The sequence below is a fragment of the Penicillium crustosum genome (genome assembly GCF_028827405.1).
Source record: "Penicillium crustosum strain IBT 35664 chromosome Unknown utg000005l_segment0_segment0, whole genome shotgun sequence".
NCBI lineage: Eukaryota > Fungi > Ascomycota > Eurotiomycetes > Eurotiales > Aspergillaceae > Penicillium > Penicillium crustosum.
Genome location: NW_026623126.1, coordinates 2,931,955 through 2,945,536, shown reverse-complemented (window position 1 = coordinate 2,945,536; position 13,582 = coordinate 2,931,955). Strand labels below are relative to the sequence as shown.

The 13,582-nt window shown below is 48.1% G+C and overlaps 8 protein-coding genes across 8 annotated transcripts; 4 read left to right on the top strand and 4 right to left on the bottom strand.

Annotated features, from left to right (window-relative positions):
* Positions 1–27: 27 nt before the first annotated feature.
* Positions 28–2,759, top strand: N7487_011779 (amidase; the record flags this gene model as incomplete). The annotated part of the gene is made up of 7 exons (XM_056879509.1): positions 28–275; positions 328–349; positions 411–683; positions 740–934; positions 1,012–1,857; positions 2,071–2,504; positions 2,555–2,759. 7 exons carry the CDS (start codon positions 28–30, stop codon positions 2,757–2,759), a joined length of 2,223 nt encoding a protein of 740 aa, XP_056724828.1.
* Positions 2,760–3,427: 668 nt separating this feature from the next.
* N7487_011778 (replication factor C subunit 4) lies at positions 3,428–4,706 on the bottom strand (the record flags this gene model as incomplete). Its single annotated transcript, XM_056879508.1, has 5 exons — positions 3,428–3,653; positions 3,712–4,134; positions 4,188–4,287; positions 4,347–4,567; positions 4,621–4,706. The coding sequence occupies 5 exons, from the start codon at positions 4,704–4,706 to the stop codon at positions 3,428–3,430; spliced, it is 1,056 nt and encodes a 351-aa protein (XP_056724827.1).
* Positions 4,707–5,234: 528 nt separating this feature from the next.
* Positions 5,235–5,909, top strand: N7487_011777 (uncharacterized protein; the record flags this gene model as incomplete). Its single annotated transcript, XM_056879507.1, has 3 exons — positions 5,235–5,598; positions 5,676–5,744; positions 5,809–5,909. 3 exons carry the CDS (start codon positions 5,235–5,237, stop codon positions 5,907–5,909), a joined length of 534 nt encoding a protein of 177 aa, XP_056724826.1.
* Positions 5,910–6,009: 100 nt separating this feature from the next.
* N7487_011776 (protein GET4) lies at positions 6,010–7,306 on the bottom strand (the record flags this gene model as incomplete). The annotated part of the gene is made up of 4 exons (XM_056879506.1): positions 6,010–6,590; positions 6,642–6,794; positions 6,921–7,177; positions 7,263–7,306. 4 exons carry the CDS (start codon positions 7,304–7,306, stop codon positions 6,010–6,012), a joined length of 1,035 nt encoding a protein of 344 aa, XP_056724825.1.
* Positions 7,307–7,736: 430 nt separating this feature from the next.
* Positions 7,737–9,322, top strand: N7487_011775 (DXO/RAI1 family decapping nuclease; the record flags this gene model as incomplete). The annotated part of the gene is made up of 9 exons (XM_056879505.1): positions 7,737–7,811; positions 7,874–8,116; positions 8,186–8,217; positions 8,281–8,308; positions 8,366–8,373; positions 8,426–8,529; positions 8,582–8,752; positions 8,816–9,115; positions 9,165–9,322. 9 exons carry the CDS (start codon positions 7,737–7,739, stop codon positions 9,320–9,322), a joined length of 1,119 nt encoding a protein of 372 aa, XP_056724824.1.
* Positions 9,323–9,556: 234 nt separating this feature from the next.
* N7487_011774 (tRNA dimethylallyltransferase) lies at positions 9,557–11,052 on the bottom strand (the record flags this gene model as incomplete). The annotated part of the gene is made up of 2 exons (XM_056879504.1): positions 10,957–11,052; positions 9,557–10,894 (listed from the first exon to the last, which is right to left on the bottom strand). The coding sequence occupies exons 1-2, from the start codon at positions 11,047–11,049 to the stop codon at positions 9,557–9,559; spliced, it is 1,431 nt and encodes a 476-aa protein (XP_056724823.1). The 5' UTR covers positions 11,050–11,052.
* Positions 11,053–11,297: 245 nt separating this feature from the next.
* Positions 11,298–12,198, top strand: N7487_011773 (putative ABC transporter; the record flags this gene model as incomplete). The annotated part of the gene is made up of 2 exons (XM_056879503.1): positions 11,298–11,430; positions 11,489–12,198. 2 exons carry the CDS (start codon positions 11,298–11,300, stop codon positions 12,196–12,198), a joined length of 843 nt encoding a protein of 280 aa, XP_056724822.1.
* Positions 12,199–12,927: 729 nt separating this feature from the next.
* N7487_011772 (uncharacterized protein) lies at positions 12,928–13,357 on the bottom strand (the record flags this gene model as incomplete). The annotated part of the gene is made up of 3 exons (XM_056879502.1): positions 12,928–13,042; positions 13,095–13,158; positions 13,243–13,357. The coding sequence occupies 3 exons, from the start codon at positions 13,355–13,357 to the stop codon at positions 12,928–12,930; spliced, it is 294 nt and encodes a 97-aa protein (XP_056724821.1).
* Positions 13,358–13,582: the final 225 nt, after the last annotated feature.

The window sequence follows — 13,582 nt, the reverse complement described above, 5'->3', positions numbered from 1 at the left end:
AGGACTACAATTGATCCAATTTAGAAAATGGGCAGCTTACAGACTTGGGAAGAGATTGTCTTCCAGAAACGGCTCATCAGAGACCAACTCCTTGCCCCGTACTTAGTCGATGTAGCTCAACGTCTGCCGCAAGTACAGAATCCCGAGGAGCGTACTCGATTAGAAGATCCCTCGATCCAAAAGATCACAGACATTGACAATGTCACCGCTCTGCTCGAGTGCCTAGAGAAAGGAGAGTTTCAAGCAGGACAAGTGATCAAGGCATATATCCAACGGTATGTCTTTTATCGAGGGTTGGAACAGCCCATATACTAATCCCATCGGTAGCGCTGTGGTAGCACATCAATTGGTATGTGCCTTGCATCTTCGTTTCTATTGCTATCCCCACTGATCAAATCTGGCATGGATAGACAAACAGTTTGACCGAGATTCTGTTCGAAGATGCAATAGAACAGGCAAAGCAGCTAGACGCCGACTTTGCAGAAACAGGAAAGCTCAAAGGTCCCCTGCATGGAATCCCAATTACGCTGAAAGACCAATTCAACGTAAGAGGCGTTGACACGACCCTGGGATACGTGGGCAGGTCCTTCGCTCCCGCCCAGGAAGACGCAGTGCTCGTGCAGATCTTGAAGAGCATGGGTGCCATCGTCATCGCAAAGACAAACCTTCCACAGAGTATCATGGTTCGTCGGAGATTATCATTGGCAGTATCTGATTCGGAGATTGACTCTACCTCCAGTGGGCCGAAACCGAGAATCCTCTCTGGGGACTCACGACCAATCCTCGCAATCCAATTTTCTCGCCCGGTGGCTCAACTGGTGGCGAAGGTGCTTTGTTGACATTGCATGGATCACTATTTGGATTCGGAACTGATATCGGCGGAAGCATAAGAATCCCACAGTCTACAGTGGGCTTGTATGGCTTCAAACCAAGCGTAAGTACCAACCGCCATGGACAAGCTGCCTTTCTCCCTCTTTCCACTGATGAATACTTATGATCCCAAAAACATAGAGCGCTCGACTCCCCTACCAGGGCGTACCCGTCTCTACCGAAGGCCAAGAACATGTCCCATCTGCCATTGGTCCGATGGCCCGAGATCTCTCGTCTATCTGCTACATGAGCCGTCTGATAGCAAACAGTCAGCCCTGGGACCTCGATCCGCGATGCGCCCCTCTTCCCTGGAATGACACTGCATTCCAAGAACTTCAAGACCGACCTATGGTCATTGGCTTGATCCTGGATGACGGCGTGGTAAAAGTCCACCCACCTATTGCGCGCGCCCTGCTGGAACTCTCAGAAGTGCTTAAAGCACAGGGCCATGAGGTTGTGGTCTGGGATACATCTGATCATGCGGGGTGCATTGAGATTATGGATCTCTTCTACACGGTCGACGGAGGCGAGGATATTCGTCGAGATGTAGCTGCTGCTGGCGAACCATTTATTCCTCACGTTGAAGGGCTGGTTAACCGCGGCAAAGCTGTCTCAGTTTATGAGTATTGGCAGTTGAACAAGCGGAAAGCTGCCATGCAGAAGAAATATCTGGATAAATGGAATGCGGTGCGGTCTCCGTCGGGTCGGGCTGTCGATGTTCTGTTGAGTCCTACTTTGCCGCATACGACTGTGCCTCATCGGAAATTCCGTTGGGTTGGCTATACTAAGATTTGGAATTTCCTAGACTATCCAGCTTTGACTTTCCCAGTGGATAGGGTGAGAGCCGAGCTGGATGTGTTGCCTTCGGAACTCTACGTTCCCAGAAACAGTCACGATGAGTGGAATTGGGATCTTTACGATGCCAACCAGGTGGATGGATATCCGGTGAATCTGCAGATCATCGGCAAGAAACTTCACGAAGAGAAGGTACTAGGGGCTGCTACAGTTATCGAGAAGCTCTGGAAAAGCCATGTCGACAAATTATGAAGTTGGTTCATCATCTGTCAAGCTCAAGCATGCAGTTCTAGTCTCATGATTTGTACATGATAATGGTGACATCAACCTATACACTTCCAATTTAAAGACATCGAATGTTCTATACCTCTCTATACCTCTCTATCCCTCTACCTCAAACTCAAGGACTATCAGTCAATATTTCTCAATATTGAGAAGCTCAAACTTCTCGGCGTCAAAGCCTCCCAAGTGGATGTATCCGATGAGAAACTGCAATTCGACCCTTGCTTCTTCGAGCCATACCCAGAGAAGATTTTTCACAAATATCCAATGGTGACTCCAAGGGACATTGAAGAACTGGATGATCCACCAACATTGGATGACTTTCTAGAGGAAGCGAAAAAGTTCTCTGCGGACGAAAAAGAGCAACTTGCCATCGCAAAGTCTAGACATAAAACACACTATGCGGAGTCCACTCGTGACGGGTGTTATGGCAATGCCCTGGAAGTCCATCGACATATTGACTGGCACCTTGGTCATATACGAACGACGAATGCAGATGCTTACAACGTGGAGGACTGGTTCTATCTCAGTCAGCTCACTGATCTTGAGTGTGTTGGGTATGTGGATAGCGAAGATGGTACGTGGTAACAGTGCTGACCTTTTCTAGTAAGGTACAAGGTTGGAAGAGAGGTGACCCCATACTGCACGAGTTGTTCACACTCAATGTTCTTTGGAAAGTGGAATACGCCTACCGACCTCGGGACAATGGCAACCGCGGAAAGCCACATTTCATTATGGAAGTCATCTCGCATGCATACGCGAGTGCCGAAGATCAAAGTCTGACTATACATAAGCTGAGGGATATTGTGTGAAGCGGTTGGTCTAGAGACCTCTACGCTTTATGTTAGATGATCTGTTTAGCTTGGTACCATTGCTTGTTGTATTTGACTATCTTTAATTGTAGATCAATTATGTATACTCAAAGGTTATATATATTGAAAAGTCTCTTGCACGGAATATCCTTTTTTTACTGCCTTCGTATACATCTAAAAATACTAATAAAAAGACATGACAAGACTGCATAAGCGGCTGACTATTCTTGTCCCTTGTTACTTGGGTACGTCAACTTGATTTTTATCCACCAATGGAAGTGTTGAGCGAATACGGTGTTTATTTTTCAAAAATTATGTACATGGGAAGTGAATTGGAATCAGACAAGTCGGTTCAATCACCCTTAAGACCAAAAAGAGAAGCGTTCAGCTTCGACAAGTTTGCTTTCTCTATATGAATAGCTAGATAAATTTTCATGAATAGATAAGATGACTGAAAAGCCACTGTGCTAGGTACACGACATTCAAACTGGTTCGTGGATCAGTATCAATTCGCAGACTGAATGGCGCATATCGCCGTTGATTGAACTAATTTTGGGATAAATATGGTAGACATAACTCATTATGCAGCTTGATGGGATATCTGCCTCCAGAGTCACTTAAATCACAAACGCCGTGGGAATATGCAACAAGACAAGCACTCTGGAGTCTCAAGCCTTGGGAGGCTCGAACAGATCGGGTTTCATGTTGATCTTGCAAAGCTTCGCCACACAGCCGCTCAGTTGAAGTAGTGATTGCACACCATCTAGGATACGCATATGGGTGAATCCAATCTCCCGAATGAACTCCAGCTTGGAATGCTCCGACAACGTGGGGATGGTCTTGGTGACTCGGAACATGGTACTGATAATATCGTGAGACGAGTATCCCAGGGTCCTGTGGATATAAAATGGTTAGAAACGTCCAGCACCTCGAAGCAAACACATTGACATACCATAGCTCGTTCAGCCCTTCCAGTGCCACATCCACCTTGCCCTCCCAGCAAGCCTTGATCATGGCCTGGACTTTGACTGGGTGCGGACTGTCAACTACTCGGAAAACATTGTCTCCGCTGACGAAACCGAAACCGGACCAAGTACTCTGCAGGTTGTTGATAGCCTGACGCATGTCACCCTCTGCACTGAAAACAAGTGCGGCAATGCCATCCTCGGAGTGCTGAACCTTCTCCGCTTCGCAAATTTGCATCAACCGTTTCACAACCTGAGCGTCTGTCAACCGAGCATAACGGAGAATAGCGCAACGTGATTGAAGGGGTTCAATGATCTTGTTCGACTGGTTGCAGGCAAAGGCAAATCGTGTGGTGGAGGAATAGATTTCCATAGTACGGCGCAGGGCTTGTTGGGCACCGGCGGTCATGCTGCAGGGATATGTGAGTCTAACGGCCAAAATGAAACTCTGCCGGGAACAAACCTATCTGCTTCATCGAGGATGACCAATTTATGGCGTCCTTGAGGAAGGGTAACCTTCTTTTGAGCAAAACCTTTGATTCGATTCCGCACCACATCGATACCTAGACCACCACGGCATCAGTCTCGACCAAGTCATAAATGCAATTATGCCCAAACTAACCTCTCTCATCACTGGCATTCAGCTCCAGAACTGCCTCCTTGTATGCATCTCCCAGCATTTGCCGCGCTAGACATAGTACTGAAGTGGTCTTTCCGATACCCGGCATGCCGGAGATGATAACGTGTGGCATATTACCATCTTTGGCAATGATCTTTAACCGCTCCACTGTTTCAGTGTTGCCGACAATATCATCAAGGAAGGTTGGGCGATATTTCTCGACCCTATAAGGCAAAGGTTAGCTCTGCCTGATATTCTTGTGACAGGGAAAACCTACCAGGGAAGCTCATAGTCCACAGGGGCACCGGTAGTATTTGGCTTGGCACCATTGCGAGAAGCAGTTGAAGATTCAGCTTGGGCCATTGTGAGTATTGTGAGTAATTTGGTGATTCCAAAGTGAAGAAGCCTTGGAAGTGCAGTGAAGGGAAGACGCGAAAGAAGCACTTGGGCACGCGTGGGAAACGCGATAACGGGCTTATCAGCTGGCCTGTGCACTTGACAGTGTTGGGCATTGAGATATTGAAGCTGTTAAAGCTTTGATGGTATTCCTTTATATGATACACTCTCTATAGGATCCTTGGTAGTCAATTGATCCTATTACAATAACTGCTGCACACTTAGTTTCGTTGAACGGCGTTGTGGTCGTTTCTTTTCTCATCTACTTCATTCCGCACCATTCTTCCTCTCTTCACCCCAACAACAATTATTCTTAATACCTAGAAGCTGGGAAATGACTACGTTCCCTCTAACTTGCATACCCTGACATACACAGCTCGAATCAACCCGCTCCTCAAAACGTACACATTCCCTCTCGACGCGCACGGCTCCCCACATACTCAGAACCTCCGGCCAAACACAACACCGAAAACACAAACCGCGGTGTGTACAGTCATGCAAACATCTGGAATCATGAACCAAAGCTCCGTCCGTCGCAACCTATTCCATGGGAACCTCAGCCGCCGACCTGCTTCTGCAGGACCACCCAATGGCGCAGTTCCTCAAAACCACAACGGCCTTTCCAATCGCCCTTCGCACCGGTTGAAGACTACAACCTCGGACTCGGGGCCACATACTCGGCCATTTAAAACTGTGGAGAACAAAGATATTGTGGTTCGGGACAAGAATGGCAGCTATAAGCTCGAGATTCCGACATTGCCGCAGGCTCTTGTTGGAGAGGATGGAGAGGAGCTAGCTGAACTTGCGCCGGAAGATGGAGGATTCGTTTCTTCAGAGCTCACTGGGTGTGACAAAGAGAGTATGTTTTTTTTTTTTTTTTTTTTGGCTCGATGATGTCTCCTCTGTGAGGTATAGTCTGCTAATACTTGACTCAAGAGTTCGAGGCGGCTCTTGTAGAGATGATGGTTCGGCATCGGACCAGACAATCGAACGGTGAACCTGATGGTAAGCTAACAGCCTGATTGGAGTCAGATGGTAGTTTCGGGGGTCATATACTGATCGGAAATAGAGATTCTAAATATGGTTCACGAGAGCCTACGCAAAAAGGCAGCATCATTGGATGATGATAATTGGATGTTTGAGCCGGAGAAGGACTCAATTTCTAACTAGACAGGACTGCGCTTGCTGCATGCATCTTGATCTCATTACACTATCAGTTGGATATGTTTCCTGCAAAGGCCTGCTTCAAAAGACCTACGTCTCGGGCCTCTTAATCGAGCTCCATGCTCGACGGCGGTGCCTCAACCTTCTTCGCAGTTCTGGATGCTCCTTTGGCACCTGTCTTGTTCTGACCTCCTCCAAACAACATACCGCTCATCATGTCCATCAAGGGGTTTCCTTGCCGGGGGATCTTGATGGCGAAGTACTGCTCACCAATCTGAGCCAGAGCATCGTCCCAGATACCGACTTCTCGAATTTGTGTCGCATAGTGTGCAGTGAGTTGTCGGAAGAGATCGGCACTCCCGCGCTGGATGGCCAACAGCAACATCGTGATGAAGTTCACCAAAGGAAGGGCAGGGAAGACCCGGGCGTCGGAGCTGGCACTGCTGACATCTTGCACACCGAGCTGAGGATTGGCTGCTGCAAGCCGTGAAGTGAAAATAAGCAGGGCTTTATTCGCGCTGCGGATATTGCCGGTGAGGAGGTATGGGAAGACTGCGCGTGACGCATAGATCGCTGCGGTGTGCGGCTCATCGCTGGTGTACCACTCATACTCGAGCTTTGCGAGGGTCTCGGCTGATTCGGAGGTTCCTAGGATGAGATGTTTCTCGGCGTCGTATGGCTCGTTATCTGAGGGACTAGGTTAGAATCTATCAAAAATTGCGCTCTGACATCACTCACCTTCGGCGTATACTGAGCCGACAGCATGATGTAAATCCGGATCTCCTCGTTCAAGTGGTCCAAACTTAGCACTCCATCCAATCATTTCTTGGATGAATCTCTTTCGTGTAGGTTCGTCGGACGGGAATTCGCGCAGTAGCTCGATCAGGCGCTCTGCAGAACAAAAATAGATAGGTTAGCAATGCTAGGTCTGTGGTAGCTACTGAGGCAACCTGAAGCACCACGCTGCAGTGCTCGACCCCCAGTAGTTAAAAAAAAAAAGAGATTTGATAGACTCACTCTTCCGGGCCCGACCCTCTGCATCATCATTACCACCTGAAATCTCCCATTCGGCTTTGTTGTATACTTCGAGGACCAACATGATGGCCAAGTCTCCACCACTGGCCGATGCGCCCTGCTGAGAGCCAGCTTTCAATAGCTCCTTCGCGCCACCAGCTAAGATCTCCGCCGCAGCATCGTAGTTGGACTGCTTGATATACCGGGCAGCAATAACACGTAGCTGCTGGTGAGCTTCGTAGTAGGCACCATCGGCAATCCTATAAACAGCAACAGACAGTCAGAATGGGATCTTTTGAGCTCCAAGGTGGTCCGAGATGGTTACGGGCCAGGTGGGATTCTCACTTTTCTCGCTGGCGGGCGATGACCTTATCAATCCGGGATGACATTGCGGACTAAAAGGAAGCGCTGATCAAATAAATCAAAGAAAAAGTCGAATCGAGGACGCTATCAAGTAGAGTGCGCAGTGCAAGAATGTTCGCGGGGGAGTTGACTGAGACTTGGTGGGGACACGGCAATTCCAGAGCCCTGGAGAACATGGCATCCTCCGTCATCTCCTGAAAATTACCTGATGGTTGTTTTATAGCTGGGAATATCAGCTTTGTTTTTACTCGAAATTTGCTACTTCTGCTGTTTGGAATCTGTTCGTCCTATTGACCCCCTGTTTCCGGTGATATTACGATAATACCACGCCATTACGGACTTCCCTAACGACTATACAAGCTACCTCACTAGGTCGCGACAATCTATATTAAGGACCAAACAATCGCTCTTGTCTATTCAACAATGTCCATCACCCAATAGTGCGACAAACTTATCATGAATCGATCTACTTTTAACATCCAGCCCCTGCACCGCTTCAGCGGCGAAAATACCTCTATCCGGAGACCAAGGGTAAGCCAAAAGACCTGGCGCTATGCCAAACAAATGAAACTGAGTAGCTCACCTGGTGCTAGGAAATTGCTTGCTTCTCTTATGATGACCAGCGTCGGTTTTCGCTGGGCGATACGTCCATGGCCTACTACTACACGCCGGCTCTCCCTGCAGACCTGAACAAGGGCTATGAGACATTCCAGAAGCTCAATGATGTTCCCGATGAGCACTTGGATGCTTTGCTTGATACCCTTGTTGCTCATGAGAAAGAAACAGAAAAGAAGTGCGATGTAGACATCGTCACATGGAGAGGAATGATGACCAAGGTGTGTTAATATGGAGGCTGGCACTGACTATCATCGAATTTCAAACCACATCCTGACTTCTATATACAGATTCTAACAGCTCCTTTTGATAATATGAATGGGTTCGTACCCCTGATCTATCACCAACATATCGTGCTGTTTCTCTAACCCCAGGCTATGTCTAGCTTTGAGATGAATGCAACTTGTTTCCAGGTACGATGTCAATCCCAGCAAGACTATCTAACTTCCATGATCTGATATCTATTATAGGGCACCATGTATGTATATTTAGCTACCAAGGTCGCTATATAATGTGCTGACTCGTTCAAGTTTTATCGAAGAAAACAACGAGTATAAGAACCAACAGAAAGAGATCCAACGCAAGCGAGGATCGCCACCCGGAATGGCACCACAAGAACTCATGATGTATTGGGGTATGTAAAACAACTCATGCAAATATATGTCTAGACTAACGAACAATCCTAGGCTACAAATTCGAAAAGTTGGCTGTACTTTCGAAGACGTGGGATGAATCAACCCGTGAAGAGATCGAAGGCCGTGAGAACGAAGTCGTCAACAACGCAGCACAGTATTGTTCCGTTGTCCGCACCGGAATCGGTAACGTGCGTATGATTCTCGGTGGAGAGGTTGATGCCAGTATGTTTTACCTTGATGCTCGTCGCTATATCCAGTGCTAACTCTTTTTTTTTTTTGCCCTAGTCTGGGACAGCAAGCCATCGCGAAAAGAAAGTCCCATTAACTGGGTTGAGCTGAAGACATCAGCTCAGATCCGTAATGAACGCGATATGATAAAGTACGAGCGGAAATTGCTCAAGTTTTGGGCACAGTCATTCCTGCTGGGTGTGCCTAAGATCATCGTGGGATTCCGTGATGAAAATGGCATCTGCCATAGCTTGGAGGAGCTGGATACAGCCAGTATCCCCGGGAAAGTGCTAAGTGTGGGCCGGCGTTCTTGGGATGGAAACGTCTGTATCAATTTCACTGGTGCATTCTTGAAGTGTGAGTGTTCTTTGCGATGAGTTTATAGCAGCACTGACACACTTTCTAGGGCTTAAGCAGACTATCAACCAGGAAGGGACGTGGAGAATTCGGAAGAAGGAGAAGTCTCCGGTTATCGAGGTCTATCAAGTTGAGGAGCAAGGACATGGCGATATTCTCTCGCCTGCTTTCAAAGCCTGGCGATCGACCACTTCTGCAAGTTCGTGATTGGAAGATCTAGTATATGCTAGGTAGTGCTAATGTACTTTTATCGCATGGGTTTATCAAATGTTATACATAGAAAAGTATCTTCTTTCAACCTTCTACAGACCCCCAATTGTGGTCCGAGGGATTACCTGTACTTCCGTTTTACATGGAAGATCATCCGTGATTAAATAACAGAAGAATTTTGGGTATTTCTATGATCCTTAGTCTATTTTGGGCTATGCAATGCAAAATACCTCATGACCCAGGTTCGGTTTCAGTGGGCTGGATCCCCTGCGCTTCCAATTCTTTCTTTCGGAAATATTCATCTCGCTGTGCTCTCCTACTCGCAGACTTGAGTCCCCTTTTATGCTGATGACTATTCAGATGAATATGCCACTGGTCCTCCGTCGCCATAGTTTTCTGGCAGACATCACAAGTATAGCACTTCCCGATTGGGTCTGTCTGTACACGCTTTTGGGCCTGGGCTTCCTTCGCACCGAACTCCGTCGCGGCCAATTGAGAAAGCGATTTGGGTTCCGGGGTCGGCTTGTTTTGCTGCATCAGTTGCACAATCTCCTCGGACGGCTCAGTGATGCACTTGTGCCAGTCGCTGACATTGGAACTGTCCAGGAGATAAAGTCGACGCGTCTCTCCGGCTTCTGTGAGTGCTTGCCAGAGTTTATTGCGGATCCATTTGACCTGCGATGTTCCATACTGTCGTGTAGCGATCCGAATTAATTCAAGAGAGTTCCGTTTAAGATCTTCGAGCTCTTTCTCACTTGCTTCCCCATCCCGGATAGCCTTGAAGTATGGCGCCAATTCCTTGAACCCAATCGACACCCAGACTCCCCGTGTTTGGTCAACTTCGATGCCCTGCGAGGCTTTCTCCTGCAAGTAGTCTGACATCTTCTCCGCCTCAGTCATCAAGCCCTGCTTGACCATGTCATCGACACGCGCATCCAGGCGCGCATTGAGGACCTCCTTTTCAGCATGTACCCAAAATACCAATGTATTCTCGAACCGTAGTAGTCCTTCCTCCCGGTCTATCGCTTTTCTTTTTTGAGAGAACTGCTCTTTATAAATCTCCGAGGCTTTCCGCCCTGTCTGGAAATAAATTTCCAATGACCGCCGGATTTTCCGTGCATCTTTCGGATGCCATCGCGCAGCCATGACAGGATCTACCTCGCGCAGTTTCTCCAAGAGAATTTCAGGTGGGGAATCCAGAATCGGCCATTTCTTCGAGGTTGAGCTGAACTCCGTGAGCTGTTCCCGCTCACCTTCGTCGTCCACCCCTTCGCCCACGAGCTGTTCTTTAAATAACACTGCTTGGGTATAATAGTGTGTGCCACCAACCAGGATGGGAACCTTGCCACGGGCGCGGATCTCTTCAATAACTCGCAGGGCTTCTCGCTTGAACAGCCCTATGCGCCATGCTTCCGCGTCTAGGTCGATGCAACTGAGGAGGTGGTGAGGGATGCCGTTCCGTTCTTCTGTCGGGATCTGATTCGTTATGATCGGTAAACCGCGATACATCTGCATAGCGTCGCCATTGATGATTTCACCATTGAATCGAGAGGCCAAGTCCACTGCAAGCTGTCTACAGCTATCAGTCATTGTGTTCGGAGGAAGTGCGGGCAGGGACTTGGAGTCATTACCTTTGACTTGCCTGTGCCTGTGGCACCGACAACGGCTATGAGCGGATTCATTCTTCTTTGCCCGTACCAAATAGATCGGAGAGCTGAGAGCATACCGCGATGCCGATTGCGACGTGGGGGGAAAAAAGGTCGTTATCGGTTATCACGCGGGTTACCTCATCCATGGCGCGACCCTCCGGATCGTCTTATGGCATAAACGCTAGCATCAAATCAGTCTAGAGAAATTCCAATTAACGATCTTCCCTGACTCATTTCGTCTTCTTCTTCTCCTTCTTCTTTTTTCTTTTTACCCCCGTCCAATTTCGTGGTTCTCTCAGTGCTTTCCTTCTCCCACATTCGTCATGGCGGATATCAATTCCACTCCCCCAAATATTGAGGTAACAAACCTCTCGTACAAGTTCCAAGATGGCTCTAGTGGCCTGGAGAATGTAAACATGAGTCTACCAGCTGGAAGTCGCACCCTATTGATCGGCGGTGAGTCAAACCCTGTCCCCGTTCAAGACTAATCTCGAAGACTAACTCAAACACACAGCAAATGGAGCGGGGAAGACCACCCTCCTCCGCCTCCTATCAGGGAAGCGTCTTGCACCCAATAACACCATCGCCATTGGCGGCAAGGACCCCTTCAAGGACAGTCTAGATGGCGTGACCTACCTGGGAGTCGAGTGGGTATTGAACAGCATCGTCCGCACCGACATTGACGTGCCGACACTGCTCGCCTCCGTCGGCGGAAATGCCTACCCGGAACGCCGGGACGAGCTGGTCGATATCCTCGATATCGATCTGCGCTGGCGCATGCATGCCGTCTCGGATGGAGAACGTCGCCGCGTGCAGCTGGCCATGGGCTTGTTGCGACCCTGGAAGATCCTGCTGCTCGACGAGATCACTGTCGATCTGGACCTTTTGTCCAGGAGCAATTTCCTGGCTTTCCTAAAGCGGGAGACTGAAACCCGTGCCTGCACCATTGTGTATGCTACTCATATCTTGGATAACCTCGCCCAGTGGCCTACCCATTTGGCCCACATGCACTTGGGTAAGGTCAAGGCGCTAGGTAGTGTTGAGTCGTTCCATGAACAAGTCCCTGAGTGGACCTCGGAGAATAGTCGCCTTGGAGAGCTAGTTCTCAAGTGGCTCAAGGAGGATATGCAGGCCAGAGGTCCCCGGAATGGTCGTGGTAATCAGGCCAAGACCTACCAATCCCTAGAGGGTATTGGCGGTTACGGACTGGAAAAACACGACTGAGAAAATAATCTGAAACAAAGATCTGACGATTTTTTTTTGCCTTTGCTTTTCTTTGTTTTCTCTATTTTTGCTTATGCATGCGAGCACTGATGTCAGGAGTCATTTAACGTGCCATTCAACAACAATTGGGTTCAACCACAAGGCATAGACGGGGTTTATGGATTGGCATCTGCATCTACAGGGAGGATTTATTCAACATTTTGGGAGTTTTCAACCATGACTCACTCATAAAGGGGGCTAAGACTATTTTTTTTTTTTTTTTTTTTTTTTTTTGTACAAATTCATGAGAGCACGTCCGAGATAGTATATATGCGCGTGGGCGTGTCCTCGCCTGTTCCAATTCGAACTGATCCCTAATATTCTCCTCTGTAGCCAGCACTGATATAATAGTTAACTTTGTGACGAGGCTGGGCACGGCGTAAGTGCAGATAAAAATAGACAAACATGGATGCAACTGGGGATGTGACGATATAAACGATGGGTACCGTAGTGTATACCACTAAGGACTTGGATAATCTGAATATCAGGAGAGAATATTAGACCTTATAATGACAACTCTACTACAATGCTTTTGTTTAGCCGTAAACTAATGCACAATCCTTACAAAACAAGTATAAGTGGGATGTGAAGGGACATCACACAAGTTGATTCAAACACCCTAGGATCAATAAAACAGGTGTCTACGCAGGCCTACATCAACGATCTATCCCTCATTATTTCATCCCAATCCTAGCTCCTACTGTTCCCTCGTTCTTTGTGCGGGCCTTGGGTGGTTTCGCTCTGGTCTGGTTCGTCCTCACTTGCGAGCTTCTCTGCAAGGTCCTCGTAGGCATTATTTTCGTTCCTGATATGACCCAAGAACTGAAGCATATGCATTGCTTAGCCGAGAAACCTACCCGAATCTTGAAAGCAGCTCAGAGTCCACACCAGGATTATCCCGAGGGGCAGCAATGGAGTTCGCTATAATTACTCACAAGTTAGCATATATCTTTTCAACGCTGTTGAGAGCAAGCCCTATGGATCGAAAAGGTTCACATATCAGACAGAGTGGAGGGGGGGCAGTGGCCTCCACAGAGGTGGTAGGAGGAAGAGGAGGGCGAGGGGAGGATGAAGCGTCGGGGCGCTTGTATGCCGCCATCATAGCGGCATTGTTAGCCATGCCTATGTCTCTAACACAGGCAGCCCAAAACAGGCACTCTTCCTGGGCGTGCCCCATCTCACGGGATGTGCACTATTCCTATTTTCATTGGTCAGTCTATGACGATGATGTCTCCTTTATATCCCTGGGATGGATGATAACGTGAGAGCGTAGGGAATAAGGGTAGGTGTTGATGGGTTCACACGAGACACTTCAAACACGATTCAACGAGACAAGAACCTTATA